The sequence below is a fragment of the Maylandia zebra genome, linkage group LG6 (assembly GCF_041146795.1).
Source record: "Maylandia zebra isolate NMK-2024a linkage group LG6, Mzebra_GT3a, whole genome shotgun sequence".
Lineage (NCBI taxonomy): Eukaryota > Metazoa > Chordata > Actinopteri > Cichliformes > Cichlidae > Maylandia > Maylandia zebra.
Genome location: NC_135172.1, coordinates 31,062,301 through 31,078,557, shown reverse-complemented (window position 1 = coordinate 31,078,557; position 16,257 = coordinate 31,062,301). Strand labels below are relative to the sequence as shown.

The following is a 16,257-nucleotide window of genomic DNA, read 5'->3' as shown; positions in this document are numbered from 1 at the left end:
TATGATCGGGAGAGGTCAAGTCTTGCTGCAGGCAACTGCAAGTGGCAAATAAATGGCTTCATCATCATCATCATCATCATCACCTTTTTATAGCCCATAAGTTGGGACTGAATCAGGTGATATTAATTTGCATTAAGTGGCAGGATTGCTTTCTTATTACTGATAGTTTTAAGTTGGTGTCATGACTTTTTGCACCTTCTTCATGTGTTCAATACTTTTTCCCTGTGTCAGTTTTCGCTATCAAACATGGATTAATTTATGGACATCTGTGGTTTAATTTCCTTGCATGTGTGGATTGGATGGGTTGTTACTGACATATGGCGAGAATTTTATTTCAATAATACCTTTAGAAATATGTTTACTCAGAAAATTGGTGACATGTTCAATACTTATTTTACCCGCTGTAAATGTCCACTGCTTTCTGTTCTGCTTCATTTCAGGAGTTAATCTCATGGCTCTGTGTTATGCATTATTTTTTGGGCGTGGATGTTAAGTTATGGAGAAACTCTCTTCTCACATATCCAGAATTTTTCATTGGAACATGATTCATCGTTCCAGCTTTTTTCTGAGTCGTAAGTTTTAATCTCTCCACAGTTTTCATTTCTGCCACCATTTGGTTCCCCACTATTCCAGTAGCTGAAATACAAATAAAATTATAAAAGTTAAACTCAACAATTCAGTCAGTCTTTGGTTTTGTGTGACATGATATTAGTTAAAATAAGTTAGTTAATGTACTTAATGACATAAGAAGACTTTGTGGACAAGAAAGGAATTTAATTTGTATTTCAACCTTGTGGTCATGCGAGTCCCATCCACCCATTTCCATGTCCCCTCTGTCTCTGAGTCAGTCAGTCCAATCCACAAACGCATCTTGAGCTGGTTCACAAAGTTCTTTTTTTAGAAAGAAAGAGAAAGAGAAAAACTAAATGTAAACATGCAGAACTTAAAGTGATTCATCAGTGTATCCTCTGTTTTCATGCAGTTTCATTCACATGTGTATTGTGATTGAACACACACCTGTTCCCCTCGGCTGTTAATAATCATCAGGTCTGCACCTTTTTGAAGACAGTCTTGTCTGCTTTGTTGCCAGGATTTCTTCTCTGAAGAAACTTGAAACAAACTACCATTGAATGCCGCCCAGTTTTGTTGATAAGCTGTTTAAGAAAATCAGAATAAAAATTTGGGTTTACTGGGGGACGGGTAGCATCCATACAACTCCAGTCATAAGCCTTTAAAAACCATTGCTTTGGAGAAGAAATCAGTGGTACAAATTCAAAACACAAAAAAATTTGAAAAATGTTAAATTTTTGTGACCTCAGAGGGAGTGCTTCTCGGATTTAATAATTTATGTCTGGTAATGTTGCTCAAGTCAGCAACTGTCACTGTCTTGAGAAAGTTAATTAAAGTTAAGTTAGGGAGAAATCAACTTTTCTCTTCTGTCCACTTCTCGTTTTGAATCCTTGATGGTGTTACAGTAATTTGTAGCATAACACACTCTGAACCAAAACCACAGTATTAACATGTCTTCTATTAACATGAAGAACACTAGAGTTATTTTTGGAGCTGAGAAGCCAGTTAAACATCAGAAGGTTGTTTCTTGTCAATGCAGGTTAATGCCCCACTATAAACGGTCTAAATAAGCTTATATGAACGTATAGAATATTCATATGTTCACTCACATTAGCCTCAGTTTACATTTACAACTTTACCCTTCAAAGGCCTTTCCCAAGATACATTCTGCTTGCAAACTCCACACACTCCACACAAGCCCAGGATTGTTGTGCTAACCACACATCACTATGCTGCTCTCCCCCCAAGATCCTTAATCACTGTTAAATTGCTATTAGAGATCAAATAAGCAGCTGGATAGTATAGTGGTAAGACTACACACCTTTAGAGTGGGATTTGAAAGTTTGATTCCCACCCGGTATCCAGTAAGGGTCCTAGCTAGACCCCCCCCCATTGCTAAACCAAAGCCCTGGAATGGTGCAGCCTGTCCCAGCTCGGACACAAGCATTTCCCTACATGTTGTACTGTGTATGTGACAAAAAACTTGAATTTTAAATGGCCATTGAGCATTAAGAAATAATTACCTTGAAGCTTTCTCTGAAGATTGTCACTGTTTGTGGTCAGGTTGTCAAATCTTTTCTGGAGCTGTTCTTTCTCTTCAACCAGGTTGTTGTAACGGGTCTGTAATTGGCTCTGTTCAGTTTTCAGGTTGTTGTAACTGGTCTGTAATTGGCTCTGTTCAGTTTTCAGGTTGTTGTAACTGGTCTGTAACTGGTTTCTCTCGCTGGTCCCGTTGTCGTAAAGCTTGTGTAGTATCACTGTCTCCATTTCCCACTGAGATTTGCCTTGGGTGACTGTGTTGGACACGTAATCATTAAATAAATGCATCACCTGTGAGAATGTTAGCATGCTAATTAAATTTCTGTTGTACTCACAAAGAAAAACTAAAGTTATGAGTCCAATGAAGAGGAAAAGACACAGCAGACCCAGAAGAATCACAGCAGCTCTGCAGAAACTCTTCTTTACAAATTCAGCACCTGAAGGTAGAAGTCAAAATTTGTTATGTCTAAAAATGAAAAATGTTCATATCCTCAAATTTAATATAACACCAGTTTCATTTCTTCTCTTTTTTTTTTTATCAAAAAGTAGTACGTGATCATTTCTGCTCCTAAAATCAGTATCTGAGAATGGGTCTTGGTGTCAGTGACACAAATAGTGTTAGTTACAAAGTATTCGTATTGTATTATTTTCTCTTCTGAGCTCTTTCCAAACAAGCAAACACCGGCAACAGTGTAAACTTCGATTAACACTGAAACTGTCGTGGCTGCAACGGCAGACGTGTGGGGTTATAAGTGAGAACCCAAGATGCAGGCACTGCTGATGTGAGTGAGCTTTATTGTGGAGAGGGACATGCAACAAAAGGCAAGGGTCACGAGAACAGAACTGAGAAATAGTTGGAAACTGGGAAAATTTAGAACTAAACAACAAACCTGAACACAAGGAGACAGAGAGTAGAGGTACATGAAGAATGAACGCATAGAGGAACACGGGGAGAAAACGCAGCCAGAACAGCAACAAGCAGAAGGAAACAAAAGGCTTATATACACGGTAGAGTAATCAGGGAATAGGAGACAGGAGGAAAACACAGCTGGGAGAAATCAGAGACAAGGGGAACAAAACCAGACACACTCACATAAGACACGGGACTTCACAATAAAACAGGAAACTCACACATGCAAAGACACAGACTCAGAGACGCAGGCTTTACACAGAGACCTGACTACACTGGAACAGAGGGAGAACAGAATAACATGAGGGGCAAAGAGGTCAAAACCCAGGACCTAGAAATACCAAAACTGAAACACACACATCATAACATAACATAACATCAGGGATATAAATAATAAACAATTCAACTCACTGGGTCACAGACCCAGGACCATGACAGAAACTAATCAAAACTAAATTATTATTGTTATCTCAATCAAAATTAACAGCTAACAAAAAATCCACAACTACAGTAACTCTACAGCAGATTGCGTTTCCTGAAATTAGTCTTTTGTTTTCTTCAGACAGTTTATATAAAATTCTTAATTTTAGATTTAGTTTTGTTTGTCGACAAAACTTCAGCAACATGTAATTGTAATATTTATAGATATGTTTTTTACCTGGGGGTGCAGGTCCAGTTGTTTTAAGTTGCACAGTTTGGATCGCTTCCTGATTCATATAAATGTCTTCTGAAGTTCTATGCTCACTTCTGTACTTTCTGTGACAACCTAATACTTCCTCTGTATTCTCATAGATTTCAGCCATGACTGGAGGTTCAGTTGGGTCTTTAAGTCTCTGAGGAGATCAGTGTTTTGAGAGAGTCTCTGAAGTTGTTTGTAGTTGATCTGAACGTGAAAATATATTGACACAAGCAGTTCTCTATTTAACAGGAAATTAGAGGACTGGTGGCATGCCTCAAGACTGTGTTTGTGTTATAACTCCATTCGTCTTTGCATTTGAATATGCACACAACACTCACTGCAGCGCTTTGTTGACTTGAAAGAATTTATAATATATCATACATGTAGTATGAATAGAAACAGTAGAGAAGGCCATCTTTTACATTATATATATAATTAAATTACATTGTATATGTTATAATGTGTTTTTAAAAAGTCCAAACTTCCTGTGTGACATTATTTTATCACATTACTGTAATACAATCTTTATGAGATCTGACACACTTGTTCAGTTGCTTTGTCTTTGTACCTAAATGCCTGCTAAAGGTCTCATAGTTGTGAAAACCATCACAACATTGTTTGTTTATGCACAAAACAAAGAGCATTCCTCATAGTTTTGTGTTGTGGTTCCTGGGTTATTTGAGCCAGTGTATTGAGTTTCTTTGGGTTCATGATTTATTTCTGAATTTATAATATGTTCTACATTGTTTAGGCCTTTAGCTTCGTATTATTTTCATGTGAATATATGTCTCAGTGTCCCCTTGCCCATCGTTAAAGTCTTCTAGCTGATTATTTTGTGAATACTGTAAAGCATTCACACTGTAAAGCATACTGTAAAGCATGTTATTGTTTTGTTCCTATTTTTTATCCTTCTTCTTTTTCTTTAAGTTGCCCTTTTAGGTCTTTTGGCCTTTAACTACTTCTCCATACTTTGTTCTATTTTAACTATTCTACTTTTTTTCTCTCCAGCTATACTTTCCATTTATTGCTATTTAACTTTTATACTTTTTAAAATATTCAGCTTTTTTGTGGCTTTTCTGCTCCCATTGATGAATAGAAATTAAAAACTTCCAGAATTCCACCAACACTTTGTTGTTTTTGAAATTCAACTGCTTCCACATACTTTCACTTAGAAGCACCATTCAAACTCAGAAATGCTCTCAAACCACTGGGCTACTACTGTATAATTCGGCTTTTTCATGCATTTTACTGTTTTCATAAAATCCCTACTTAAGTTTTTATTGCATCATGATAATTTTTTAGAAAATACATGCGTTGCTTTGGTTGCAATGCAATCAAGACTGTACTACTCTAGCTTTCTGAATCTGTTCCTTATGTTCGAACAAATTCTCCTTACACAATCAATTTCCCCTCTTCCTTCACAAATTAGATACAAAAATATAGGTCTCTAGTCAGAAAATGTGACTGTCATTGATGTGGGAGTTACAGATTTCTGGTAAATCTACCCAAAGCAATAAAAAGTCTAAGCACTGGCAGGACTGGCAGGGAAGAAATACAAATTTCACTCAAAATCAGAGCTGGAAGTCTCTAACCTGCCATATAAGAATGTTTAAATCACATGTTAACAAACACAAACATAAACAAAAGAAAAAAAACTGTGAACAAGTCTGAACCTTTTGGACTGCAGGAAGTATACTACTGTATTTTTTTAATGTACTGTAAGCTTTTATTTACTATGTTTTGTTATTTTTCATTGTCTCCTTCCTTTTTTTTTTATGTTGCCTTGTCAAAGGAAAAAATGGTGCTTCAGTGAATGCGCCACTTGATCAACATCAAAACTTCAATTAAGTTTTATTGACACAATAAAGTGGGGGTCCCGGGGGGGGGGGGGGGGGGGGGGGGGGGGGGGAGACAGGATTTGAAGTGTGCTAGGACCAGCTGCTCTAAGCTCTTTGTGATGATGGGGGTGAGTGCTACTGGGCGGTAGTCATTGAGGCTAGATGGGTTGGAGTTTTTGGGTATCGGGACAATGGAGGTGGATTTGAAGCAGGCCGGTACCACAGCGTGGGCTAAGGATAGGTTGAATATGTCTGTCAGCACTCCTGCAAGCTCCTCAGAACGCACTCTGAGAACACGCCCGGGGATGCCATCAGGACTTGCAGCCTTGTGGACATTGATCCTGCTCAGCACCGCATCAGAAGGTGTGGGGGAGGGGTCGGTGGTCCTGTAGTCTGTAATGGTCTGGAGTCCTTACCACATGCGTCGGGGGTTGGAGTTGGAGAAGTGTTCTTCTACCTTCTTTTTGTAATGGTGTTTGGCTTTTTTGATGCCCTTCTTTAGATTAGCCCTGGCTGTACTGTAGGCATGTGCATCTCCTGACCTAAAGGCGGTGTTGCGGGCCTTCAGGAGGAGACAAACATCCCGGTTCATCCAAGGCTTCTGGTTGGGGTACATGGTCATCCGTTTCTGGGTGGTGACACTGTCTGTGGTTTTGGAGATGTAATCCAGTACAGATGAGGCGTACTGGTCCAAGTCTGTGTGGGTGAACGTATTCCAGTCTGTGTTTTTAAATCTTTCCTGGAGCACTGCGTCTGTCCCCTCTGGCCACACTTTAATTGTCCTCACAGCAGGTTTCACACGTTGGATGAATGGAACTTGTGGACCTTGTGCACAAGGTTGTTTGTGCACAAGAACTAATTAATGTTGAGGAATTTAAGTATTTGGGAGTGCTACTAGTCTCGAAATTATCCCTTTAAAAAAACATGTTGAAAATGTAGTGAAAAGTGTAAATGTTAATATACGGAACTTTAGACATATCCACACATCATGAATAGACACAGCAGCGATTACATTCCTGTACTCTGTGATACTGGCTCATATTGAATACTGTATTACACGTTGGTCCCATACTAGTCTCGCTGCTATTGGGCCAATCGAAGTATGCAAGTGATGGCAAGCCACACGTGGTAAGCTCCACACCTCACCACCAGTTAATTCACTTTAGTTTACTTTGCCGTTTGCTTTGGTTTTGTGCGTGTTTATTATATCTGAAAACGGGAAAAAGGTAAAATATCAAAAATCTGCTTCCATAATATAAATATCATTAAATAACTTTAGAAAAACTTCCACTTGACTCTTTACATGTAATGTTGTAAAAATATATATTTTATTGTTTAATTAATCTGAAAATGTTAGTCTGCCAAATGTGCAGCAATTGAATTTATTTATTCTCTTTATCTGATAGTTTGTGGGGTCCAGTTAGAATGTATAACTGCATCTCTACCAGTTTCTCTGCACTCCAGCCTCTTCTGTGCCATGTGAAGGGATTTCCCTTAGGGCAGGAGAAATTATCTCCACAAAAAGGAACAGGTTCGGCCATCGCACACTAGAACAAATTCTCTTCTTAAATAAAAATGAAAAAAGGGCTACTTTAAATGCATCATGTTTTTAATTTGCAAGTTCATAAGCATTTTCCCTTTCCAGTTCACAATCAATTCTACCCCAAGGTCAGAAATATGTCTTGGAAATTTTCCCTAATATAATATTATTTATAAATATACCCGTGTAGCGGTTAATTGCATAAGTGCATGGAGGCAGGACCTCAGAGCAGAATAATACTCCATAATGTGTTGTACATTATTATATGTATATTTTATGTAATGTGGTATTTTTCAATTATTGTATTTACCAACATCAATAAGTCACAAGCAAAGAAAGACCACACCAGTGCATGTTTGAACAAGGAAAGTTTACTGGTCAAAATTATTTATTAAACAAATAAACCACATTTTTTTAACCACCAAAGAATACAAGTTCAAAGCAACACAACGGCGGCCCAATATCAGACAGAATTCCACTCTGTAGAGTGGGCAATCATAATGAAGCAGTTGGTTTTATTTTGTGGATTCAAGCTGCTCTTCATATTTTTGGCCACCAGATGTCACCAGAGAGGACTGTGTTGAAAAGCTTCGAGTAGTGAACTGTTTTTCAATACAAGCTTCAGTGCTTCAGAAAGCTTCATTTGGCCATCATTAGTGTGCACACATATTAACACTGCAAGGTCAAAGTTCTGTTTTATGTTATATTTATACATCTTTCTTAGTTTGAGTTACCTGGGGTTTGGCTTCTCCTTCCTGGCTGGCAAAAAGTGACAGACGACTGACTAATTGGATGAATCTGTTTTCACTCTTGTATGCTTTTCATACAAGTTTCACACAAGACAGATACAAACTTTATAAGATTGAGATATGTCTTTTCCATATGTGTCATCTCATCTCAGTATTTGTTGGGTGTGGATGTTAAGTTAAGGAGAAACTCTCTTCTCACATATCCAGAATTGTCTATTGGAACATGGTGGATCATTCCAGCTGTCTTCTGCATTGTAATTATTTATCTCTCCACAATTTTGCTGTGTGCCACCATTTGGCTCTTTAGCTGTGTGACAAAGTGGCTAGAACGGAATTGATTTGCCATTTGTCACTTGCAAATATTGTTATTTTGTGTTCTGTTATTTTACAGTCAGCCATAATGCTTTAATTTAGACATTGCTGGTGTAACTTCTCTTAACACACACTATCACGGGTTTTGTTTGTGGTAGCAGTAGTTACATTCTTTACATCCATGCAAGGCTGGACTGGGACAAAAAATCGGCCCGGGCATTTTGACTAGAGACCGGCCCACCAGGATAAAGATTGAAAATGTGACGTCATTCAGGGGTAAAACCGCAAAGGATTCTGGGAACTTCTGGCAAGAGGTACTAGCGCACGCAGGCTTTCAATTGAACTCAGTTACACAGCGATAAAAAGAAACACAAAAAATGGCAAGAAGCTGTTGTATTATCAACTGCAACAGCCGGTCGCATGACAGCCACGGGAAGCCGATCGTTTTTTTTTTTAAATCGGATTACGTCGTTGAAGAGAAATGTTTTAAGCCATGTTTCCAAAGTAAGAGCCGACGGATGGTCTGGATATACCAAATATAACGTCTCAGAACACTCCAGCTCACATGTTAGTCTGCTCCAAGCATTCCCACAAAGGTCAGAGTTTTTAGTCGTTAATACGTCATTTTTCTTAACATAATTGGTGATATAGGTTACAAGCAAGTCTGGCGCTGAACAGAAATTGTTGCGCTATGCTCCTTTGTTTATTGTGCATAAATAGTAAATTGTCCTGACACAATATTGCGTTTCACTTCTGTTATTACCATGGTACATTGACAAAAACATATACTTTTATTCACAGGATAAAACAGTTGTTTTGTATCACTAATTGTCCAGTACGATTACAGCATACAGTATTATTGTCACTGCTACATTTCTGTAATGAACCAGAAATTATTTCCACTACTAATTAATTACCGTTGAGCTCAAAGGTCCTATTAATAAACGGTTAACGAATGTGTATTTATGACGACGATTTGTGAGACTGGTAAACTTACCTTTGTTCGTACGATGGTCTTTCGTTCTACACGGTGCGTTTCAAGGTCCTGTACCCATCCGTCGGTAAACTGTACCTGGGCTTGTTGCAGTGACCTGAAGTTACTAAACTTCATGAGTGTATGCACTCACTCCAAGAACCGTGTAATTATAAATATGAGCGTGGTGAAAGTTGGGCAGCACGCTGACGTCTTTTGTCCCTCTGTGTGCTCGTAAGGGTCTGACCCTTTCACACCTTTGATTTTTTCCTCGTATCTTTTCTTTGTCTTTTCGTCGAGTCTGTCTTTGTACGGACCGGCATTGTTCTCCTTTTGTTTTGTACATTCCTTTTTTGTGCGGCAAAGAAAAAACAATAAGGTATTGGAACCGGAGAATGAACGTTTTGCGGTGCTGCAAATGCTTGCATTTGATGCGGTACTTGGATTGTTTTGCCACGAGTTCCCGGCATGCAATGCGCGAAAATCACGTGATTGCTAAACAAGGGGGCGGGTGCATTCGGCCTCCTCGGCTGTAATTGGTCCAGCCCAGAGTCGATCATGACCAATTGGCCAATCCAACACCTTTCATTATATATACCCTTCCTAAAAAAAAAAAAAAAAAAATCCATCGGCCCATAAAAACAAAAAATCGCCAGCGGCCCACCGGGCAAATGCCCGGTATGCCCGATGGCCAGTCCAGCTATGCATCCATGCATGTGTTTTAAAGCAAACACTATACCATCAGATCATCTGAATTTTCTTCTGTTTACAGGCACATGTCTGGTAAATTATGTTTCTTTATGTTGCTTTGGTTATACTCAGTGTATTCAGGTCCTATATGGGAGACAGGTGTATGGGGAGGGCCGCCCACTACTTCCTGTTTATACAGGGTCATGAGGTCAATGATTGCATCGCTGGGTGTAACCAAATGGAGGGTTTTTCATTTTGTATAGTATTGTTTTCTTTTCTCATGCAAAGCTCTGTAGTGCCTAAGCATGGATGAGGTGTTGTTGTTATATCCCAGCTCCCTGGCACATAGCAAACACTTCACCTTGTACAAAAGTAAAGACAGCTTAACATAAATTGTATCGCACCATCAGTATTATGAAAATACATCTTCTGTAGAAATTTACATACCTTGTTGGGAGGAATAAGATCAAAATGTTCCCACACAGGGGAGGACATCCTCCTCTTCTTAGCTGGCTCCATTCTCTCCTGACTTTCTCTCCTCACTCTCATAAACCTCCAAACTCTCACTAACCGCAACTCTCCATCAAACACCTACATTTTGAATGAAGTCTGAGGGGTTTATATCGCTGTCAAATCTCGCGGCAAAGTTCGAACCACGTCATGAACCAGTCATGTGGTACAGCCGGGCAGCGAGGCTTCGGAAGTCATCATTTTCAGCTCCTCCCATAAATGAAGCAAGCCTCGATACGCGCATCGCGGAAACGCCCCCTCCATTACTCGACACAAGCTTCGAAGCCTCGATACAGAACGTCACATCACTACTTAAAAGAACTTCAATCGTCTGCTAATGCTATTTACTTATCACCTTCCTTGCTGCTTAAGCTATGCTACATCACAAGCTGTAATACAGATAAAATTATAAGAATTAAGCTCAACAATTCAGTCAGTCTTTTGTTTTCAGTAACCTATTAACCCAATTATTTTTGTTAAAGTACACAATAACACAAAAATACTTTATGGACAAGAGACAGATTTTATTTTTATTTCAACCTTGTGCTCATTTGAGTCCCATCCACCCATTTCCATGTCCCCTCTCTCTCTGAGTCAGTCAGTCCAATCCACAAATTCTTCTTGAACTTGTTCACAAAGTTCTTTCTTAGAAAGAGAGAAACAAAATGTAACCATAGAGAACTTAAAGTGATGTATCAGTGTATCAGTTGTTTTCATTCAGTGTTTAATTCTTTGTTCTACACACATCTGTATTATGTTTGAACACACACACAAACCTGTTCCTGTTGATAATCATCAGGTCTGCACTTTTTTGACGACAGTTTTGTCGGCTTTCCTCCCAGGATTTCGGCTCCGAAGAAACTTGGAACAAACTGCCATTAGAGGCCACCCAGTTTTGTTTATAGTCTGTTTAAGAAAATGAGATTAATCTTGTCTTACTGTAATCCATATAATCCCAATCATGAGCCTTTCAAAATATTGCTTTGAAGAAGCAATCAGTGGTACAAATTCAAAAAACTTCATGTAAAACAGAAACAAAAGGCACTGCACACAACATATCCAGTTTTACAAAAATATCATTGTATGTATTTAAAAGCTGTATATGTTAAAAAGTATTATGTCAAGCATTTTCACATTTTGTGGTCTCAGAGGGAATGCATAATTTGTCTTGAATAAGTTTTTGAGAATTTGCTCAAGTCAGCAACTGTCACTCTCGCTGGTCACGTTGTCGTAAAGCTTGTGTAGCATCACTGCCTCCATTTCCCACTGAGATTTGCCTTGGGTGACTGTGTTGGACACATCATCATAAAATACATGCATCGCCTGTGAGGATTTTGGCATGCTAATTATATTTCTGTTGTACTTACAAAGCAAAACCAGGGTTATGAGTCCCATCAGGAGGAAAAGACACAGCAGGCCCAGATGAATCACAGCAGCTCTGCAAGAACTCTGCTTTACAAATTCAGCACCTGCAGGTAGAAATCAAAAGTAGTGGACAAACCTTTTGTCACAGTTGCGGCAGCAGTCATGTGAAGTGGTGAGAGATGGACGCAAGTGCCGGCACTGATTTACTGCAAGTGAGCTTTATTTACAAGTGACACACGGAATGCTATGCAGAAGTGGACACTGGGCTTCCGAAAGATTGTCATGAGGAGATTTTGAACAGCAAAATCTTAAAATAAAGTGAAAAAGTTTCTACATTGACGTTGAGGAAGACTACAGGAGTGTACGACTTGCTCTGCTCCTAATCTACAGCCGCGTTGGAACAGAAATCGAGGGATGAAGAGAGCGTGCCAAGCTCCAAAGGTGACAGCGCAGAGGGAGATCAGCGTTGGAATTATGACTCTGTAGATGGCACAGACACCAGGAGCCATGACCGTGACTGGAAATGACCACCTAATGCTGTTTCACTTTGCCATGCAAAGTACTTTGACACTCTGGAGAAGGTCTTTCCTCTGTATTATTGTTGTTGCCATTTGCATGTGAGAGCTTAGATTGTGGGGAAGATTAAAGATGAACACTCTCCACAACCTTGGTTGTCTGTTCTTTGTGTGTTTTGATTAAAGAATGTTAGCTACCGCTCACTGCTCGTCTGCAGGCTTTATTTAATGGAAAACTTCCACAACACACGTCACTGATGTAAAGTGGCTCATAATTTCTCACCTGCTTTGTGCTGAAGTCTACAATCAGCTTCTTAGTTTTGCTGATGTTTAGGAGAAGGTTATTCTTCTGGCACCAGTTCTCCAGGTTCCTGATCTCCTCCACATAGGCCTTCTCGATGTTATCAAAAATCAGGTCCACCACAGTGTCAGCTAACTTGACAATGGAGGTATTGCTAAGTGAGATAAAGGGAGTGACATGTTTTCCCAGCCTCACTGCTGGGTCTGTCTGTGAGAAAGTTGGGGATACACTGACATAGTGATGAGCTGAGATCTAGACCCTTCAACTTGGTAAAAAGATTTGAGGAGATTATTGTGTTGAATGCAGAACTGTAGACCACGAATAGCATCTTAACATAGTTTCCCCTGCCAGAGTCCAAATGGCACAGGGTTGTGTGTAGTAGGTGTGATATGGCATTGTCCATGGAGCAATTGGTCTACTATGCAAACTGTAGTGAATCAATGGTGGCAGAAAGTGAAGAAGTGATGAAGTCTTTGACCAATCTCTCATAACACTTCATAACAAATGAAGTCAGTGCTACTGGGCGGTAATCACTGAGACAAGCAAGCTGTTATTTCTTTAGAACAGGAACAATCACCGACTGTTTGAAGCACCTGGGAACCACTGCTTGAGCCACACTGAGATTGTGAACACCGGTGTTAGCTGCTCATTGAGTCTGTTGCCTTGAGTCTGTTGCCTTCCTGGTGTTCACTTTACTGAAAGCTTTCGTCACGGTGTGCCTTGTGAGGATTAGCGCCTTGTCTTCACTGGTGGACCAGTGAAGTGTCGGCATTCATCATTGTAGAGGCTTGTTGTTTATAGTCCGTTATTGTGCGCAGTCCCTGCCATAGGCTCCTAGAGTCAGACTGTTTTTTTCCCCCATAGTTCGGCTTGTCCTTTTTTACCACACTGTGCACAATGTATGATGTAGCCTTGTATTGATCCATATTAAAAGAGGCGAGCTCTGCTTTGTAGGTGGCAGTGTGCAGCCTCAGAAACTCACAGATGTTTTTGTCCCCCCATGGCCTCTAATTTGGAAATGTTCAGATGATAGTTTTTTTCTACTGTATCAACCCCTAGCTTCCCAATTAATCCCACAACCGCTTCCTTAAACATGTCTATGTCATCATAATTTTGCCGGAACATGTCCCAGTCATAAAGCTCATCATCAAACACGCAGCGTGGCTATGGATTGGTCCGTCCTGTGTGCGATCTCCCTTGTGACTGGTACTTCCTGCTTAAGCCTTTGTTCTTAAACAGGCATAACGAAAATGGCGGAATGGCCTGACTCCCAGATGCCGCCAGGGGTTGTGATCTGTAACAGTACTTAAACGGAGTAGAACAGTGGTCCAGTGTACTACTGCCCCTGAGAAGGGCAGGTGATGTATTGGTAAAGGTTGTAAAATGTGCGTCTGAGATTGACTTTGTTACAATCTCCCATGACAATGAGTGCAACATCCTGGTGAAGTGTTTGAGAGCCTTGTGTAGCTCGCATAAGGCAGTGTCCAAGTCTGTGTGAAGCAGAATGTAGACTGTGCAGGCTATGACTATGGTGAATTCCCAAGGAAGACAGAAGGGGTGACATTTAATGATCAAAAGTTCCAGGTTTCTCGAAATTTCAGGAAAATAACTCGAAATTTCGAGTTATGGATCTTTTTTTTTTTTTTTTTTAGTGGCGGAAAACGGGCTTCCATACAGATGACAGCTTACAGTCTTGCGCAAAGATGAAGTGACTTCGTACAGCCCCGATTTGCAGATGCTGTGCACAGAGGTTCAGAAGCAGAAGTCCCATTGTACCACGGCAGACATGGCGTGTAGGTAGGTGTAGGTGCAGTTCCTCATGATATTAATGGCCTTCTGCTTCTATCTGCACATATCAGTCATAGACGCAGTCTAGTACAAAAGTATGGCATCATTTTTGGTCCTCTATTCTCAGCGCACTTTAAAAAAAACTTTGAAATTACAAATGTTGCATTTTGAGGAGAAAATAATTTTTAGCGAAGAAAAGTTTCATTTGAGCAAACAAAATTAATTGCTGCATGCAAGAAATGTATTTCAGTGTTTGCGATTATCCATATACACACACAAGGACAGCCCCTCTCGTTCAGTTGGAAACACGGTCCAGAATGTAGCTAAATCCAATGGACTGGTTTGGTTTAAACTAGATTAAAACCAACAACGGTCTTAAAAATATATATATATTTTAAAATAAAATAATTAAACATACTGACCAAAACATGGATTTAGCTACACTTTGGACAGTGTTTCCGGAATGCAGTAGCTAGCGAGCTGATTGGAAACCAAAACAGCCAAGAGAATTTTTGCATCCAAGTCTGTGATTGGTTGGTTTTGTGGCACATTTACAACGGTGTACAGAGAGAGTTGAGCGTGCACGGAGCAGAGATGTTGAGAGTGCAAGCGACACACTAAGAACTGGTCCAAAGATGTCTGTCAGCACACAGAGCAGAGATCTGAGGAAGAGCAAATGCCAACAACTGAGCGAGAGGGGTTGTCATTGTATGTGTTTAAAAGCTGAAGGGGTGTGAACACACTCCAAAGCAGCTGTATGCTGAACAAAACTGGTCTGTTGCAAGTTCAGAAAAGAAACTGAGCAATAATAAGAATCTAAGATCTGATTTCCAATTGAAATAAACCTTTCTGGGTTTTTAAACGTCATTTTCTGTCGATAAAACAATCATTTGTGCCATCATAACTTATATCTGAAAGTTTATTACTTGACATCAAGTGAATTTAATTTTGACTGAACTGTTTGTTAATCTGTAGATACTGGAGAGACACACAGCCGGATAATTGGGAATCACACGAAGACTGTGCTGAACTTAGTGAAGGAAAGCCAAACTCAAACTGGAATGATTTGCAATGCAATCTTCAAAGAAATTTCATATGTGAGACTGAAAACTAAATAAGCTGGTGCTTGGTGTCCTGCTCACTGATATTTCAGCATCCAGTCTGGAGAAACAAAGGATCAGACTATTGATATGCAGTTCAGAAATTGAGTTTGTAGGAGTGTTTTATTAAAATTAAGTTCAAATTACTTGTGGTGTAATGTATTTAATGACTTTGAGCATTTGGGTTTGCAGTCTGCATTCTTCATGTATAAATAGCTGTGTGATACAATAAGTGACAACAAATGAATAAATAAACAAACCAACTGATAAATCTTTTTTTTTTATCAATTCTTGTTAATTTTATGAGCTATCACAGGCTAAAGATGCTAATTAAAATAACTGAATAATTAGTTATATCTGTTACTGAATCCTATATTACTATAGTAGCATTTAGAAGAGGTTCAGTTTATTCAACTGATAGGCATTAGTTAACCATTTTTATTATTGTATGTGAAAATGTTTTTGAATGCAACAATTTTATGCTTTATGTTCCCATTTTCTGTTCCTCAGCAGCAGTGGTGATCTATACCATTAATACAAAAAATGCTACATCATATAAAAACTTTACAGTCTAATTTCTTAAGTAAATTGAGTCTGTAAGTCATTATCAGTAGAATGTGTTTTTTTTCCCCACAATGTTTTGCACAGAGCATATTTTAAGAAGTTTAAAGAGATGATTATTTCAGCTGGAAACAGCCATGGCGCTTTTTTATTGTCACTGCTGTGAATTCATTATGCTGCCTCATTAATCGTGAAGTCAGATGAAAATTAAGTGTTAGACTGGGAAGAACAAGTTATCAGAAAGAGTGTGAGAAAAAGCAGTAGGGAAAGGAAACTCTAATTAGGCTCTGTAAGTAGAAAGACTTGTGGAAAACAGA

General features: G+C 39.3%; 1 protein-coding gene across 1 annotated transcript; it reads right to left on the bottom strand.

Annotated features, from left to right (window-relative positions):
• Nucleotides 1–285: 285 nt before the first annotated feature.
• On the bottom strand, nt 286–3,062 carry LOC111500387 (CD209 antigen-like protein A). The gene is made up of 6 exons (XM_024802808.2): nt 3,000–3,062; nt 2,445–2,546; nt 2,094–2,363; nt 1,018–1,154; nt 791–891; nt 286–636 (listed from the first exon to the last, which is right to left on the bottom strand). Exons 3-6 carry the CDS (start codon nt 2,335–2,337, stop codon nt 495–497), a joined length of 624 nt encoding a protein of 207 aa, XP_024658576.2. The 5' UTR covers nt 2,338–2,363; nt 2,445–2,546; nt 3,000–3,062; the 3' UTR covers nt 286–494.
• Between the last annotated feature and the right edge of the window lie 13,195 nt (nt 3,063–16,257).

Excerpts from the sequence above, each read along its gene's own strand:
- LOC111500387 (XM_024802808.2), bottom strand. The coding sequence starts at position 2,337 with ATGGAGACAGTGATACTACACAAGCTTTACGACAACGGGACCAGCGAG. Across the intron at positions 1,155-2,093 it reads TCTTCAGAGAAAGCTTCAAG|CTTATCAACAAAACTGGGCG; the intron begins GTAATTATTTCT and ends TTTCTTAAACAG. Across the intron at positions 892-1,017 it reads TTAACAGCCGAGGGGAACAG|AACTTTGTGAACCAGCTCAA; the intron begins GTGTGTGTTCAA and ends TTCTAAAAAAAG.